Here is a 16,125-nt window from a genome sequence, read left to right as displayed (position 1 = left end):
AATGACATCTTTTTTTTTTTTTTTTTTCTGTTATTAAACAGGGAAGGCCATGGTAAAATTTCAGTATTTGCTGTCAAAATGGCTTTAGCCACGTTGTGTGGAGGGAAGATCATGGACAAATTAAGATGTAAGTTATTCTGTGTGTCCCTCTTTGCCGATCCCTCCCGTATACCATTCTGCTTTCCCCATGTCCTCTGTGTCCTGCTGCCCACTTTGACTTTCCTCATTCTACAAGAGCCACTTGAGATACAATCTTCATGGATCTTTGCGTTGTGTCAAAGAAATATTTTCATATTAGGTAAATGTTAATGATATTAATATTTTCCTTCTACTTATGGATTATTATGTTACAACCTGTTGAGTATCACCCACTAGGCTTTTTGTAATATTAAAGTAAGATATATACTCTTTCAAGGTGATTGTACTGTACTGCCTCACAGGTATAAGTCCATCATCACAGGGACATGAAGGTCATGTTGGGAAGCCTTCTTTTTTTTAGGTAATCCAAAGCCAAAACTCCTGGCACATTTCCTCATTATTCTCAGCCGGTGCTGTTCAAGTCACTGGGAATTCCAAAGGTTCCAAAATAGACATTGCCAGGGTTACAGGCATAAGAGTCACACAGAGACGCTATAGACTGAGAATTAACTGGATTCCAATAAAAACGTGATAGCTAGGGTGCATCGAGTGATTGTGGGCCTTTTATGTACATTTTGCCACTAAATGTGGTAGTTTTTTAACCCAGAAAACACAGGCATTTGGTTTGCTTTCGGTAAAGAAGCTGAGACTCGGGTAGAATGAAGTCATTATAGCTAAGATGGTACCAGGATTTGAATGTGACTTTCTTTTTTTTTTTCTCTAGTGGTTCTGAAATTTTTGGATCTATAGAATCATCTGGAGAGCTTTTTAAACTATAGATTTCTGGGTACCACTCCCAGAGTTTTTGACTCAGAAGACCTAAGGTGGGACTCGGGGACAAGAATTTTCATTTCTAACTATTTCTAAGTGATGCAGTGTTTAAAAGAAAAATTTCCACTTAACCCTTTACCTTACCTGAAATATTATGGGTTTGGGCTATAATGCTGTGTGGGAAAGGAGCACTGTCATGGAACCGGGAACCCCAGCTTGCAAGCCCAGCCGTGTGACTAATTTGCTGAGTTATTCTGTGGACATTACCTCACTTCTTTAGTCCTCAGCTTCCATCTCTGTCCCAAACTTGGGGATTTTGTTAGACACCTGGAGGTTCCCTCCCAGCTCTAATCATCTGTGATTCGCCGCCTCCAGGCTCTTTTCTCACCTGCTGCCTGTCAGCTTTTGAGTGTGATCTCTTGCTTCTTGATGCACCAAGACTGAAAAATGAAGGAAAATACAGAAAGAAAAAAAAAATCCTCTGGAATTTCCCCAGACATGCTGCACAGCAGAGTTCTGTCATTGGGCCAGTAGATAAGTGGTGGAAGGCACATGGAAACCCCACAACCACACATCTCCCCTCACCCTGGGAACCTCCTTTCATTTCACTAGCCAAGTGACGTAAGGATTCAGAGAAGCCCAAGCAGACCTGACAAGGGAGAGTTTGGTTTCTCTTTAGTTATCCTGAAAGAGATTTCGAAAATTAAAAACTATCTGCCTCAGTGCTTAATCGAGGATAGTAGTGAAATGAGAAGGTGATGGGACCAATGTCCTTTTTTTAAAAAAGAAAAAATTTTTTTTAATGTTTATTTATTTTTTGAGACAGAGAGAGACACAGCATGAGCAGGGAAGGCGCAGAGAGAGAGGGAGACACAGAATGTGAAGCAGGCTCCAGGCTCTGAGCTGTCAGCACAGAGCCCAGCGCGGGGCTTGAACTCACGAACTGTGAGATCATGACCTGAGCCAAAGTGGGACGCTTAACTGACTGAGCCACCCAGGCGCCCCCCAATGTCCTTTTTTGAAACATAGCTCCGGAGTAATCCAGGAAGCATTTCCTTCGGGGTTGGGCTGAGAGGAGAAAGTTTAGCGAAATGAACCAGGGCAGAGGAAGAAATCTTGAGGGCCTTGCCTGATGATCTCATGTCATGACTGGCCACTTAGGCTGAGGACATCAGATACTTTTTTTTTTTTTTAAGTCTTGAGAAACATTTCCAAATACTTACTCAATGTTATATTAATAGGCACATAGACAAAAGGATTCCATATTAAAATACGTTTGAGGAACACTAAGAGAACCAGTTTTCTGACCTTCCTTGGGGTCCTTGGGGCCTTGCATGAACCAAGCTAATCAATGCTGTGCCAGCAAGGTTCACAGTGCTGTGCATCCCTCCATTCAGGCTTCCTCAGTGTCAAATTTTGTCCCTCTGCTGGGGGAAAAAGGATACTGCAATCTCAAGAGTCCCGTCTCACTCCAGAGGCCCCCAGCCCCCAGTGTGGCATCAGAAACCAGTTGCTACACCAGTTACTGGTAACAAGAAAGGGGTGCCCATGATGGTGAGGGAGGAGTCCACCTCTGCCCCCTGGGCTGGGAAAGGCCTCTGCTTTCCCTTCTTAGCCCAGGAAGAAACTTGGGGCCAATAAAGACAAAGGGAATGGTTGTTAGGTAAACAAGCAACCTGTGTCTGCAGAGTTAAGCTCAAGGTAACTAAGTTTCTGAGCAGATCTTCACCAAGTGTCAAAACCCGGCACATCCAGGAATTCAAAGCAAACAATGTAATTGCTAGGGTGCTTTCTCCTCACCCCACCATCAGTGAGCAAAGCATGCATGCTATCTGTGGCCAAAGTAAAACCTTTTCAGCACAGTGAAAGAAGTTAAATGCATGAGTCTCACTGGGAGTAAACTATGTTCTCCAGTCTGCGGAAATAAGTTCCGGTGTCACAACTTCTGTAGAACCACAAAAACAGAGAGTGCGATCTTGAGGTATATCACATTGCCCTCTCCCAGAGCAGTGGACCTGAATCACAGCCTAATATGCCCCCAGCTCTGGGGCTCAGAAGTCACTCTTTGTGTACTCAATCCCAGGAGGGTTTTAGTGGTATTCTGGTTAGTCGATTGAGAGCACTTTGATAAAAACAATTTAACTGAACGCAGTTTGGTTGGAAGAATCTCTCCAAAATGTTATAGTCAAAAATGCATATCTTGAGTCACCAATATTTTTAATTTCAGTGGTAACTATTAACTAAATACGCAAATATAGGCAAATCTGCCCGTAGACCACAGTGGCTGCCTCTTACCGAGCAGGATTCTGTTTTCTCTGGTCTTCTTTTGCCGGCTTCGGCTGCACTTAATGATAAAACAGCCGAAGTAATGATTTTCTGCATTGCTTTTGTCAAAAAGAAAAAAATCAAATGAAAGGATATGGAATTTCTCAGGATTTGAGGGTTTTTGTTTTCCCTTCTTTAAGTTCTAATTCGCTTCAGCCAATAGGCCAGCTGTGCTTGTCTGGCAATTTTTCTGTTTTTGTGCATAGGGATGAAGGATATTTAGTTTGTTCCAACTAGCCCCTTCCTGTGAGTGTGGGGCAAGAGTAATTGCTGAAAACAAATTAGGAATTTGAGAAAGCAAAAAGCAGAAAACAGAAAATTTTCAACTGAATTTTTTAAGTGCTTTAAAATGCATTAGAAAGGACAACAACTCCATGGTGCGTCACCATTTCCAGTGCTCAGGGCCACCAGGAACCAATTGTGCAGGGTGTCCACTGCGTGCCTCCGAGCTGCCTAGAGTGTGAGGGCGCCCCCTGCAGTCATAGCACACACGGACCTAAACATAAACTTGACGGAATAAAATACCTGTTTCTGTCAAATTGTTCTTGGTCCAGTTATAAGCTATTGTTGTCATGAGTTGGAGCACCAGTTTACGCTTCTTTCTCGGGGCTCCCAGATAGTCCTAAGAACCATAAGGAATTCTGAATTTAATGCCATTAGCCTAGAAAATCAGGTGCTGTTCTAAAGCTTCTGAGGAGGGCTTGTTTGGTTTTGTTTAAAAGACCAGCATTATAGCAAACACCATGGATTTGTTGAGTTTCTATAACGGAACTGGTTGTTTTGCCTCCACACCTACCTCCACGGTAATATTTCTAACTCACTGGCCTGCCTTAAGTCTTTAGTATCTCCCCAGCATCTCCTGGACACCACCTAAATTCCTTAGAAGAGGCTAGAAGCTCTTCATACCTCTGCCTCATCTCCCACCGAGCCCTTATGTGCACCCAAGGCCCCTTGACAATGAACTACTTGAAGAGCTTGAGTGCATCATGCTTGAGCATGCCTGTGCACATCCTGGTGCTATTTCCTAAAGCTTCACTGGCTCCTGATTGTCCTTTATGCTTGGCCTAGAAGCCACCTCTATCACCTAAGAAGACCTAAAAGTCACCTGTGAAAGGAAGTCTTCCCTGACCCACTCCTCACTCTGGAAACCCTCTTTGAACCCTTGCTGCCTCCTGTTCTGGTATTCATGCCACCGTGTTACAATTTATGATGTCATATGATGCACTATGTAAGCATGTCTCTGTATCCCCAGGGGACTGGGACCTCCCAGAGGTCAAAAATCTATGCCCTGTCACTGACCAATTCACAAAATTGGAATCTGGCCAGTAGGCTAGATAATATTAGATAAGATTAGCGTATCAATGTTACATATGCTGAAGTGGATAACTACACTGTAATCCAGGGTCAACACGCTATGGCCCATCAGCTAAGAATAGTTTTCCCATTTTTAAAGGGTTGTATAAAGTACAAAGAGGAATGTGTGACAGAGACCATGTGTGGTCCACAAAACCTAAAATATTACTATCTGGCCCTTTACCAAAAAAGTTTGCTAACCCTTGCTGTAGTCTCATAAAAGGACATACCCTTATTCTTAGGGAGGACCCACGGCCGTGTTCAGAGGTAAAGGCCATGATATATGCAAATTAGTTTCAATTCAGAAAATATGTTTGTACATACATATATACACACGGACAAGTAGATGTAGACAGATGGTAGATGGATAGATAGATGATAGAATGATAAAATAAATGGAATAAAGTGTTAGTAGGTGAATCTGGATAAAGGGTAGGTGAGTGTCCTTTGTAGTACTCTTACTCTTGCAATTTGTTGTTAAGTTTGATACCATTTAAAAATAAAATTTTGTTTTGATTCACTAAAAAAATAAATATAAAAAAAAAACTATGTCCTGATTTTTCTGTACCTTCATTGCTTAGCACAATTTTACACATTTAGTATGTGCTAAGTGAATTTTAGTTGAATGAATCAATGAATGTAAATTCTTCTAATCTATTATTGTATGTATCTAAATCACAGTGGTGATTTAGAGTATGATTGGGAACATTACAGAGCAATCCCATTGGGGAGGCAGTGTCTAAGCATACGAAGTAAATGACAGAAAAAACATGAAAAGAAATCAATAGTAAAAGTAGCTAACATTTCTGTACTGTGTACTAGGGGCCAAGCACTATTCTGTCTTTTACATCTGCATGCTTTTCATCCATTAACTAATTTAATCTTTGAAGTAGCCTTATATTTTATTACATACACATATATTACATATTATCAGCATATTGTATAGTATATATGGCTATATACATATGTGTGTGTATATATATATATATATATATATATATGTAGTCATATTACAATATATATATAAAACAGAGAGCCCAGGACTCAGGTACAAACATATCATTTTGATAGCTTCCTCAGAGTTCCCTCGTTTATTTTTAAAAACCAGAGTGGCCATTAACAGCCATGTCCCATTAATCCCAGTGACCTAGCCCTAGTTCGGCTATTGCTTAGCAAAACTTCATCAACACAAAGGAGTTTCATATGAGCTTCAAGTTTGTGAAAGGTCAGTGTTGGTACTCCTTCTGCCTTTGCTCTAGTTAGAAATGTTGTCTAAATTTTTTCAGCAGGAGATTTGAAAGGCCTAGGCTACTTTTCAAAACTGTGTCCTGCCCTAGAAATAAAGCCCAGAAGATGGTCAGGATGTCCCAATTGTAGTTAACCAACCTGTCTAAAAACACACAAGGTGTCAGCTCCTACGCTCCTACAAGAAAGTCCATTTACTTTTCCTGGGTTTCCTTTTCCCTCTTTTTATTGGAATTCTTGAGTTTCTATATATGGGATTACATAAGAGTGTTTTGCTTTGGGCAACTTTTTTTCTTTTCTTTCTTTTTCTTTTTCTTTTTTTTTTTTAACCAGTTAAAATGAAACATAAGAGAGAAAATTCACCAAGTTAACAGTTGTGAAGGCAAATGAAAACAACATTAATTTTGTTGCTTGGGTGAATTTTCTTTAGCCTTATAACTGATAAACTATTTGAAACAGTAGAAATCCTTTAGAACTGGAGTATTGGAAGGAAATGGGCGCCAATTCACAGCCTCAAAACATAATCCAGCTAAAGCCTGTAATGTGCTTAACATCTGACTGCAGTGTAAAAACCATGTCCCCACACTGCATTTTGACCTTGAGACATTAAGCCCAAACTGAACAGAGGCAGCATGTTGCATTTACAACAGTTTGTCCCAACAGCTGTACCCTCCTAGTCACAGTCTCGCACAGTGACAAACTACGATAGCAGACGCTTTCATTCCCATAGTGACTTCCACAGAGGAATTATAAAGTACCTTGAGAAATTATGCCATTAATATCACTAAGTGCCCATAGTGGCAGAAACGGAAGAACAGAGGTTCAATGAAGACACAGGCTCTGTCTGGGACTCTGACTTTACCTCATTGATCTTCCCCAAGGCCAGGCTTCCCCTCCACTGCGGGAGTCAAAAGACCCTTCCCTGTAAATCAAGTACCTTCCACCTAGAACACTGTGATTTATAGAAAGTTTTCTGCTTCTGTGGGAAGTTAATCAAGTGTTTTCATTATGTTCTTATCCCCATTGCATCTTTCATTTTTCAGTACCTTAAACCAAAACTCAAAGGTTTTTGTGATAATATAGATGGGCAAATAGCTAGCTAGATACATACATACATACCCCTTTGTTGTAGAAAATGTTCATTGTGTGTTTCAATGAGGTCACCATATTCCTCACATATACAAAAATTCCTTCCATTGAGTGATGTATGAGTTGATAATTGACCTTAAAATAAAAATGGGATATTCTCTGTCTTATCAAAATATGCTAATTTTATCCAACACAATGCTGTGTTCCAGAATCAGCTACCTAAAAGACACCAAAGGAAATACAATGCCAGGAATACTTCAGCGTAACAATTAACCTTTATGTTACTCTTTCATAAAAAAATTACTTATTCTGCTACATTTTCGGTTATTTGCAGCAGATATGGTGCACTGAAACAGTGGAGAATATTTAAGTGATGAATAAATATCTTTCCTTTTCCCTTCCGTCAGATATTTTCTCAATGATTTCTGACTCCAGTGGGGTGATGGTTTATGGACGATATGATCAGTTCCTGCGGGAAGTTCTCAAACTACCCACAGCGGTCTTTGAAGGTCCTTCATTTGGTTACACAGAACAGTCAGCTAGATCCTGTTTCTCTCAACAGGTAGGTGGGGGGGGGGGGGGCCCGGGGGGAAGGACGTGTTAAAGGAAATATCTCTCAAACAGTAGTTTTTCTTCGGTATGTTCCTCCAAGTCACTACTTAGACAAATTCTTCATGATAAACTGTAGCGCATCTTCCAGTCTCTGACAACTGACCTCTGAACCAGGAACTGAACTCAGCATACCTGGAAAATAATAATTGGTGGCTCCTGACCGTGAGCCAGGCACCACGCTAAGTTCTTTACTCGAATTGTCCAATGCAATCCTTACGACAACCCTATACCCTCGGCGTCATGTCTGCGATTATCACTGTAGGATCAAAAGGGCTGAATTGTCACTCAGCCTCGTATGAAACGTAAGTCTGGGCCAGCGCCAAGATTCTCCAATGTCTAGCAGAGGAAACAAGAAAGGAATCGCATACCACGTGTAACACACCATCAGGGAGGCCCAAAATATGACAGACACGGATGCCTGCATCCCCCACACCGTAATGCATTAGGGGTTCAGAGTTACATGTTTGAACTGAGGGTGGTACAAATTAGCCCAGAGAAGCTATTTAGTGCTTGAGGGTTTCTGTGTTTATACCTGTCCAGTCACGTAGAAAGTCTTCATGTCTGGCGCCATTCTCTGGAGTGATGCAATGGTAGTTTACAAAGCCATAAACTGAAGGTTTGTTTAAAATTTTAAAAAAATCCAAACTAACCAAGAATGTCCTCTAAAAGGATCCCTTAAATAAGAAATCGGTGCAGAGCCGCTAGTGAGAAGCTGCATTTAACTGCCTGGCTAGGAAACTTCATGCATCTGTTTACTTGTGACCTAGGAGGTCGAAAGTGCCTCAGATCCCTGCAGGTCATGGGTTTATGTAGAATCACAACTGTACACAACAACCAATGAGAGATAGGATGGTTTGATACACTAAGTGCTAACTCTGCTCCCATGCTGAGTCATCCAGACAGCCTTTCTGACCTCTCCCACTCCCCCACCCCCAGGCCAGCTTAGGTTCCTCATCTCTGCCTCCAGATGAAGCATGCTCCCCTTTCGATTTCCCTTTGAGTTGGTAACATCAGAACGGTTCCATCGCCTAAGCCTCCTTCTACACAACTCCCTCACCCAGCAGCTCTCATCAGTCCACAAGTCCTGCTCATTTCACCTTCTAAACGTGTCTCCAGTCACTTTCCTCATCAGCACCTGTTGCCTGCCCTATTGTATTATTCTCCACCCTGGCCCCCGGCCCCTGGATTTGTTTATTTGGTGCACGCCCCATTGCATTCCAAACTATTTCCGAATGCCATCCTCAAGAGGCATCTTCAGAGGTTCTCAAAATGCATACAGTAGTACAACAGGGTAAAACTGCACAGAGAGAACATGAAGGAGGCTTCGTCTCTTCTCATCTATCCCTCACAACACCCCATCTAACCATGCCACTCACCTGCTGAGCAGCCTAATCGCCTGCAGGTTGAATCTCCCTTTCTTCCAGACTCTGAGAGCCCTTCCATTCTTCTCCAGCTCACCCCTCTGCCTCCAGATGCAGCCTTCTATCTCCGTTCCTGCTCCAACCACTCCGTTTTCTGAATCTGTGCTTCTCTGTCTCCAATGTCCTCCCATTTCTTGCCTCCAACTCCTTTTTTCTTGCCCAAACATTGCTTTCCCCAAGAAGCCTTTCACAAAAGACATAAAGCCTCCTACCTTAACCATCTTCATATCTTAAACAGGTTGTTTCCCTATCTCAGAAAAGGCACATGACAAATGCTTACCATACTGAATTTTACTGATTTAAGAGTTAGTGAGTCTTGGGGCACGTGGGTGGTTCAGTCAGTTAAGTGACTACCTCTTGATTTCTGCTCAGGTCATGATCTCACAGTTTGTGAGATCGAGCCCCACATCAAGCCCCATGTCGGGCTCTGTGCTTACAGCAAGGAGCCTTCTTGGGATTCTCTCTCTCTGTCTCTCTGATGGACCCTCTCTTGCTCATACTTGCTCTCTCTCACTCTCTCTCTCTCAAAATAAATAAATTTAAAAAAAGAGTGAGTCTTACCTTTTAACTAAAATTAACTGTTAAAATACTGTGAATTAATTCAAAACACAAGTTTATTAACCTAATTTTTTTCAGCTTCTTTACCCATTCCTCTATGGATGGACCCTTGGACTGCTTCCATATCTTGGATATTGTAAATAATGCTGCAGTAAACACAATGGTGCATATATCTTTTTGAATTCGTATTGTCATTTTCTTTGGGTAAATCCCACTAGTGGGATTACTGAGTCATACGGTAGTTCTATTTTTAATAGAACTTTTAATCCATACTGTTTTTCACAGTGGCTGCACCAACTTAATTCCCATCAACAGTGCCTGAGGTTCCATTTCCTCCACATCCTCGCCAACATTTGTTATTTCTTGTCTTTTTGATTCTAACCATTTTGATAGGTGTGGGGTGAAATTTCACTGTGGTTTTGATTTGCGTTTCTCTCATGATTAGTGATGTTGAGCATCTTTTCATGTGTCTCTTGGCCATATGTATATCTTCTTTGGAAAAAATATCTATTCAGGTCCTCTGCCCATTTTTAATTGGATTATTTGGTTTTTTGGTGTTGAGTTGTGTACTTGTCTATATATTCTGGGTGTTAACGCCTTATCAGATGTATTATTTGCAAATATCTTCACCCATTCAGTAGGTTGTCTGTTTGTTTTGTTGATGGTTTCCTTTGCTCTGCAGAAGTTTTTTTATTTTGGTGTAGTTCCAATAGTTCATTTTGTTTCTTGTTTCTCTAGATGACTTTTTTTAACTTTATCTATTTTGTGAGAGAGAGAGAGAGAGAAAGAAAAGTCAAGCATGCATATGTGGGGGAGGGGTAGAACGGGAGGGAGAAGGGGGGGCGGGGAGGGAGAGAGAGATAATCCCAAGCAGGCTTCACACTGTCAGTGCAGAGCCCTATGTGAGGCTCAAACTCACCAACCATTGATATTGACCTGAGCCAAAATCAAGAGTTGGATGTTCAACTGACTAAGCCACCCAGGCACCCCTTGATAACTGTCTTTTATTTTAATATAACCTACATGTTCAATAAGATTTATATATGATGTTACCACAGCACAAAGTTCCTTTTGAAATATCTTATAGACTGTCTTATTCCATAATTCTTTTTATATATCCTCAATGATGAAAAATTTATATGTATTGAAATCATAATAGCATTTTTGGAGACTTCCAGGAGTGATTTTCAGCCAGTCTGATGATCAAAATGGATAAGATTTTTTTAAGTATAAGAAGAGGCAACACAAATATAAATAAATAATAAGACCAGTTTATATTTGTGCTTCATAAACTGGCTATAACAGCAGTTTGAATGATGAAATTCTAAAATTTTTTGCATTGCTTCATTGGAGAAAGTACAAGCCATTCCAAGTAATTATTTTGAAAGACAGGATTATTTCAGATACTACAAATTGTGGTAACTTCTTAAAAAATGTTGTCTCATTACTTATACTTTACATAAATAGCTTTTTTTAATGTTTATTCATTTTTGAGAGGGGGAGAAGGGGCAGAGAGGGAGGGAGACACAGAATCCAAAGCAGTTCCAGGCTCCAAGCTATCAGCACAGAGCCCAATGAGGGGCTCAGACTCCCAGACCATGAGATCGTGACCTGAGCCAAAGTCGGACACAACCTACTGAGCCACCCAGGTGCCCCTACATAAATATCTTTTAATAATAATGTTACCACCCTATAATACTTAAGCTATCTAGTATTTTGAGGGAAAGCTACCATTGTAACTATCTGCTGATAAAAAAGATTAATTAAAGAGTACCAAAATATTTTGTGTGTGAAATTACAAGGACTAGTGTCAGATAGGTGCCTTGAAAAGGTATGATAGTTCTTCACAACCGATTTCTTATCTAAAGATATAAATCTATCCCTGGGCTGTCTGTTCTGTTCCATTGATCTAAGTATCTATTTTTGTGCCAGTAATACTGTTTTGATTACTATGGCTTTGTAGTATATCTTGAAATCTAGAATTGTGACCCCTCCAGCTTCGTTTTTCTTTTTCAAGATTTTTCAAGATTGCTTTCTTTTTTGGGGGGGTCTTTTGTAGAGAACAAACAGATGGTGACCAGAGGGGAGGTGGGTGGGGGGATGAGTGAAATAGTGATGGGGATGTTGTTTTTTAATGTTTATTTATTATTGAGAGACAGAGAGACACAGAGCGTGAGCAGGGGAGGGGTAGAGAGAGGGGGAGACCCAGAATCTGAAGTAGGCTCCAGGCTGTGAGCTATCAGCACAGAGCCTGACGCAGGGCTCGAACTCACAAACTGTGAGATCATGACCTTCGCCCAACCAACTGAGCTACCCAGGCGCCCCAAGAGTACCGTTCATCTTGATGAGCACTGAGTAACATATAGAATTGTTGAATCACTATATTGTACACCTGCAACTAATGTAACACTGTGTGTTAACTATACTGGAATTAAAATAAAATTAAAAAAAAAAAAACAAGCAAGCAAACCAAAAACTAGCCCATCCACCTGATATTACAATTCAAAATTTCAAATAAAATAGTGATTTTTGCATATAAACCTGTTATTTTTTTGTTATTCATCCTGCTATAATATCATGTATTCATATAACTTCTTATTTTTGTCATTTTGAAGGAAATTTAAAATCCATTCCTTTTCCATATCAGAAAGGACCAGGATAATGCAGGCAGATGCAAACTGAGTTAAGAGGAAAGATATATCAAGAAGGGAAAAAGAATTTTTGGAACTGTAGACTGTTCTAACAGCGAAGGGTCACTCCCTCCTCACAGGATTTCCTCCTAATCTTGTATGGCAAGAACCATTCACATTCACCATGAAGTATTTAGTACTTACAGAAGTGGAGAAAGTTTAGAAGGGAAGTTGTCCTACAAATGTAGAAGACCGAGCGACTGCTATGGGAATTGTGGCTTTACCATGACTGGGTAAAGTTGTAGAGAGCAAGTCTACTGTTTGTCTTTCCTTACCGTTTTCATACTGCCCCTCGTACACAAAAGCGACCCTCTCAGAATTGTCGCTCTCCCTATGACAATATTGACTCGGCCTCAATGGAGATAATCCAGTCCTATGTGTGTTTAAGTGTTAAAGCAACCAATGGTTTAAATTCAGAACTAGCTCTTTAGGTATTAGACTGTATTCTCGTTCTTCATGTATTAGAGGTTAATGGAATGTCCTCTTTCTTTAATCGCAAAGGGCATGTACGCAGCAGGTAAATTCACATTATTCTCTGTTCTAAATTTTTGTGGGGTTTTTTTGATGCAGAAAAAGGTCACCTTAAACGGTTTCTTGGACACACTCATGTCTGACCCTCCCCCGCAGTGTCTGGTCTGGCTGCCCCTTCTGCATCGGCTGGCAAATGTAGAAAATGGTGAGTAGTTACTACTGAGCTACGGCAGTTTTTAAAATTATTGGAATTGTTCTCTCAAGTCTACAGTTATTAAGCCAAGGTCGCTTAGCCGTTTTGAGTTTCGAAAGACCCTTTCTCCCTGATCCGTAAGGCATTAGAGGCTCACTGCAAAATTAGGAGAGTCAATTCCATAGAGTCATTAAATCTCGCTGTGTGCCTCTCACTTACAAGTGGAGTGTGGCTGTAGACTGGCTCTAGCCGCAGAAGAATTTCAATAATGAATATAACATTTTTAGAATGATTGCGTTATGTTTAGGCATGAACTTCCAATACTGGTATTCATGGCATTGACTGTTCCTGGGCACTTGGCCAAGAATAGGTGGAGGAGATGGAAAGACATTAGGTTATGGTACCTTGCTCATCTGTAGTTATAAGCTTCAAATGGAAGGTTTCGGCGATTGTGGTTACATAAATAACTTGACCAAAGGCCATTGCTTAGTAGCATGTAGACAATTACTTGGATCTGATTATTTGTTAGCTTCAAATCTCAAGTATTTTACCTCACCTGCTTTATAATTCAAATTGTCTGCCAATGAGAGTGAAGCGTCTCTCGAACTACCTGAATTAGAACTGTATTCAGCTAACTTACACATCTCTTTGGGCATCTGCCTGTCCATCTGCCTCTCAGGAAAGAAAAAAAAATTGTTAAATGGAGGCAATGTCACTCATGAAATAAGCCCATTAGCCACTCCATTATTAAAAAGAAAAAAAATCCATTCTCATCCAGTGTTTCTACTCTCCCTCATATCCCTTTCTTTTTTCTCCCTCTCATTTTCCATTTCTCAAACATTTGCTCTCTACCCATGGGACGGTCCGTTGTGTTCATCATTGTACTTCTGAGTCTTGCAGCGAGCTGTGCTAGTCTCCTAGAGACAGAGAGCAGTTCGGGGGAAAGACGAGTCAGTTTGGGGAATTTATATTCTTGTAGTGTAAGAGATGGGAGTAAAAGAGCAAATGGCATTGCATAAATCTGGTATTAAAAGAAGACCTATCCTCTATCCCATTTCATTTCCTCCACCTTCCACACACATGCTTGAAAAGGACAGCGAGAGTCCAGGGATAAACATGATGCTTCTCTCAGCCAAAATTGACTACCATCTGAAATCGTGGCACACAGCAAAACAATGCAATTCCCATGCGGCTGTACTTTTCCTTATTCTGGCTCATACTCTGATTCGCTCATTTTTTTCTTCATTTACTACCCCCCTTAGTCTTCCATCCGGTGGAATGTTCTTACTGCCACAGCGAGAGTATGATGGGATTCCGCTACCGATGCCAACAGTGTCACAATTACCAGCTCTGTCAGGACTGCTTCTGGAGGGGACATGCCGGTGGTTCCCATAGCAACCAACACCAAATGAAAGAGTACACATCATGGGTAAGGCCAGGTCCAGTCAACACACACTTGGCTGCATGAGTGTCGCTTAGAATGCAAGGGAACATCAAGGATGGGGAGAGAATTAAAGAGCAAACCTACCTTCTCTAACAGTCCTTCCTTTCCTTTCCGTCCCGCCCCCCACCTCCCTGGGATGTCTTAACTGTTGTATCTGAATCCAGGGTAGCTTCCTAAGACTTAAGCTATAGGAAGACTCAAACTATGTTACTTCTTGGAATACAGACAACCCAGTACTGGGTTAGATAACAACTGACCAAGCACCTTCTGGAACATAATTTCTTTTTCACAGTAGGTTAAGGCTCTTTCCAAGTTTTGTCTTATTTTGTTTGTGGGTATCGCTTAAAAATTATTGTTTCTTTTTTTCTTGGTTTCCGAAGTTCTGTTAAGTGCACGACTAGAGCATAAAGGAAAGACGTGTGAGCCACGCGTCTTTTCTTTTTTTTTTTTTTTTTTTTTTTTTTTTTTTTACTTTTTTGGAGGAGGGGAGATTGTGTCTATATGAGCAAATCATCTTTTTGTAAATAGTGTGAGTGACCAACCTGCCAAAAATGACTTGTCAGTGTCTGTCCATGTGATGGATGTGTGGGAGGAATTTGACCCATGAGCTTGCTGTTCATGCAGTTTAGTTGGCTGACCTGTGTCTCAGTTACACTCCAAGATCAGTTCCCCGATGTTGTTCTTTGTACTTCTGTGAAAGTATTGCTCTATATATGGGTTGGTTTTTGTTGAATGAACCATCAGACCTGTCAACCCCTCTTGGAACAGTTCTGCTTTAAAAGAAAATGCAGGGGCGCCTGGGTGGCGCAGTCGGTTAAGCGTCCGACTTCAGCCAGGTCACGATCTCGCGGTCCGTGAGTTCGAGCCCCGCGTCAGGCTCTGGGCTGATGGCTCAGAGCCTGGAGCCTGTTTCCAATTCTGTGTCTTCCTCTCTCTCTGCCCCTCCCCTGTTCATGCTCTGTCTCTCTCTGTCCCAAAAATAAATAAACGTTGAAAAAAAAATTAAAAAAAAAAAAAAAAAGAAAATGCAAACTTCTTTTGAGTTTTTTTGTATATTTTCTGTATTTCAATTAACCTATAGTCTTTATTAAAGAGGAACTTATTGTTCTTTTTTTTTATAAAGGAGGTCTTCAGAAAATGCATTTTAAATCAGAATGTTCTCTCTAGGAATTATTATTGGGAACCAGGATTCAGTGTAAATATACTACTTTTTTTCTAGCATCTGTCAGGTTGTGAATTCAAGGCATCACAGTGATTCACTAAGGCATCGTCTGCTGAGGGCTTTATGCCAGTTCAGATGCCACCTCCCACTGTTGGTTATGTCACATCCTGAGGATGGATATACTAACACAGATCATGAAATACAATTTAGTACAGAAGATAAGAAAAAACACTTTCTATTTTCTTATGGTCAGCATCCTACCAATTTTCCAACTTGCTCTATCTCAGATCCTGGAGGGCTAGTGTTCAAAGACTAAGCATTTTTTCATTGTTGTTTTATATAAATACCAAAGTCAGTTTAGGAGTCTCTTTCTTAGGGATTGTGGGCTCTTAAAATTATATGGCAGGGCAATGTCTTTACAAAGTAGAATCAGTCTCCTCAAGAGGATAAAGAGGCTCCAGTGTTTTATGGGGGTGAAGGGCTGTTGCTGCGGCTGTGTTTTAAATGTTCTAAGAATTACATCTCCTAGCGAAAGCCAAAGAGGGACTTCTTAAATGCCCCTATCACTTAGCTTTTAAATAATGAAGACAAAAGTCACTTCATTGTATTGCCACTTATGGGCTCTGTGTGTAAAAGAAAGCGACAAAGTTGTG

The 16,125-nt window shown here is 40.8% G+C and overlaps 1 protein-coding gene across 36 annotated transcripts in view; it reads left to right on the top strand.

The window, feature by feature from the left end:
- Positions 1–16,125, top strand: part of DTNA (dystrobrevin alpha) — a 355,193-nt gene that overhangs the window by 270,419 nt on the left and 68,649 nt on the right. For all 36 annotated transcript variants that reach the window (XR_005791653.1, XM_040479109.1, XM_040479098.1 and 33 more), the window contains 4 exons: positions 42–127; positions 7,329–7,483; positions 12,773–12,878; positions 14,129–14,295. Coding sequence is in view for 35 of the 36 variants with exons in the window: in XM_040479109.1 (XP_040335043.1) it covers positions 42–127; positions 7,329–7,483; positions 12,773–12,878; positions 14,129–14,295 (514 nt within the window). In the remaining variant the exon portion in view is untranslated. The remainder of the gene's footprint in view (positions 1–41; positions 128–7,328; positions 7,484–12,772; positions 12,879–14,128; positions 14,296–16,125) is intronic.

This window comes from Herpailurus yagouaroundi, unplaced genomic scaffold (assembly GCF_014898765.1).
Source record: "Herpailurus yagouaroundi ecotype Mexico unplaced genomic scaffold, PumYag 142, whole genome shotgun sequence".
NCBI classification, from domain to species: domain Eukaryota; kingdom Metazoa; phylum Chordata; class Mammalia; order Carnivora; family Felidae; genus Herpailurus; species Herpailurus yagouaroundi.
Note: the sequence above shows the minus strand (reverse complement) of the source record. Positions and strands in the feature narration are given on the sequence as shown.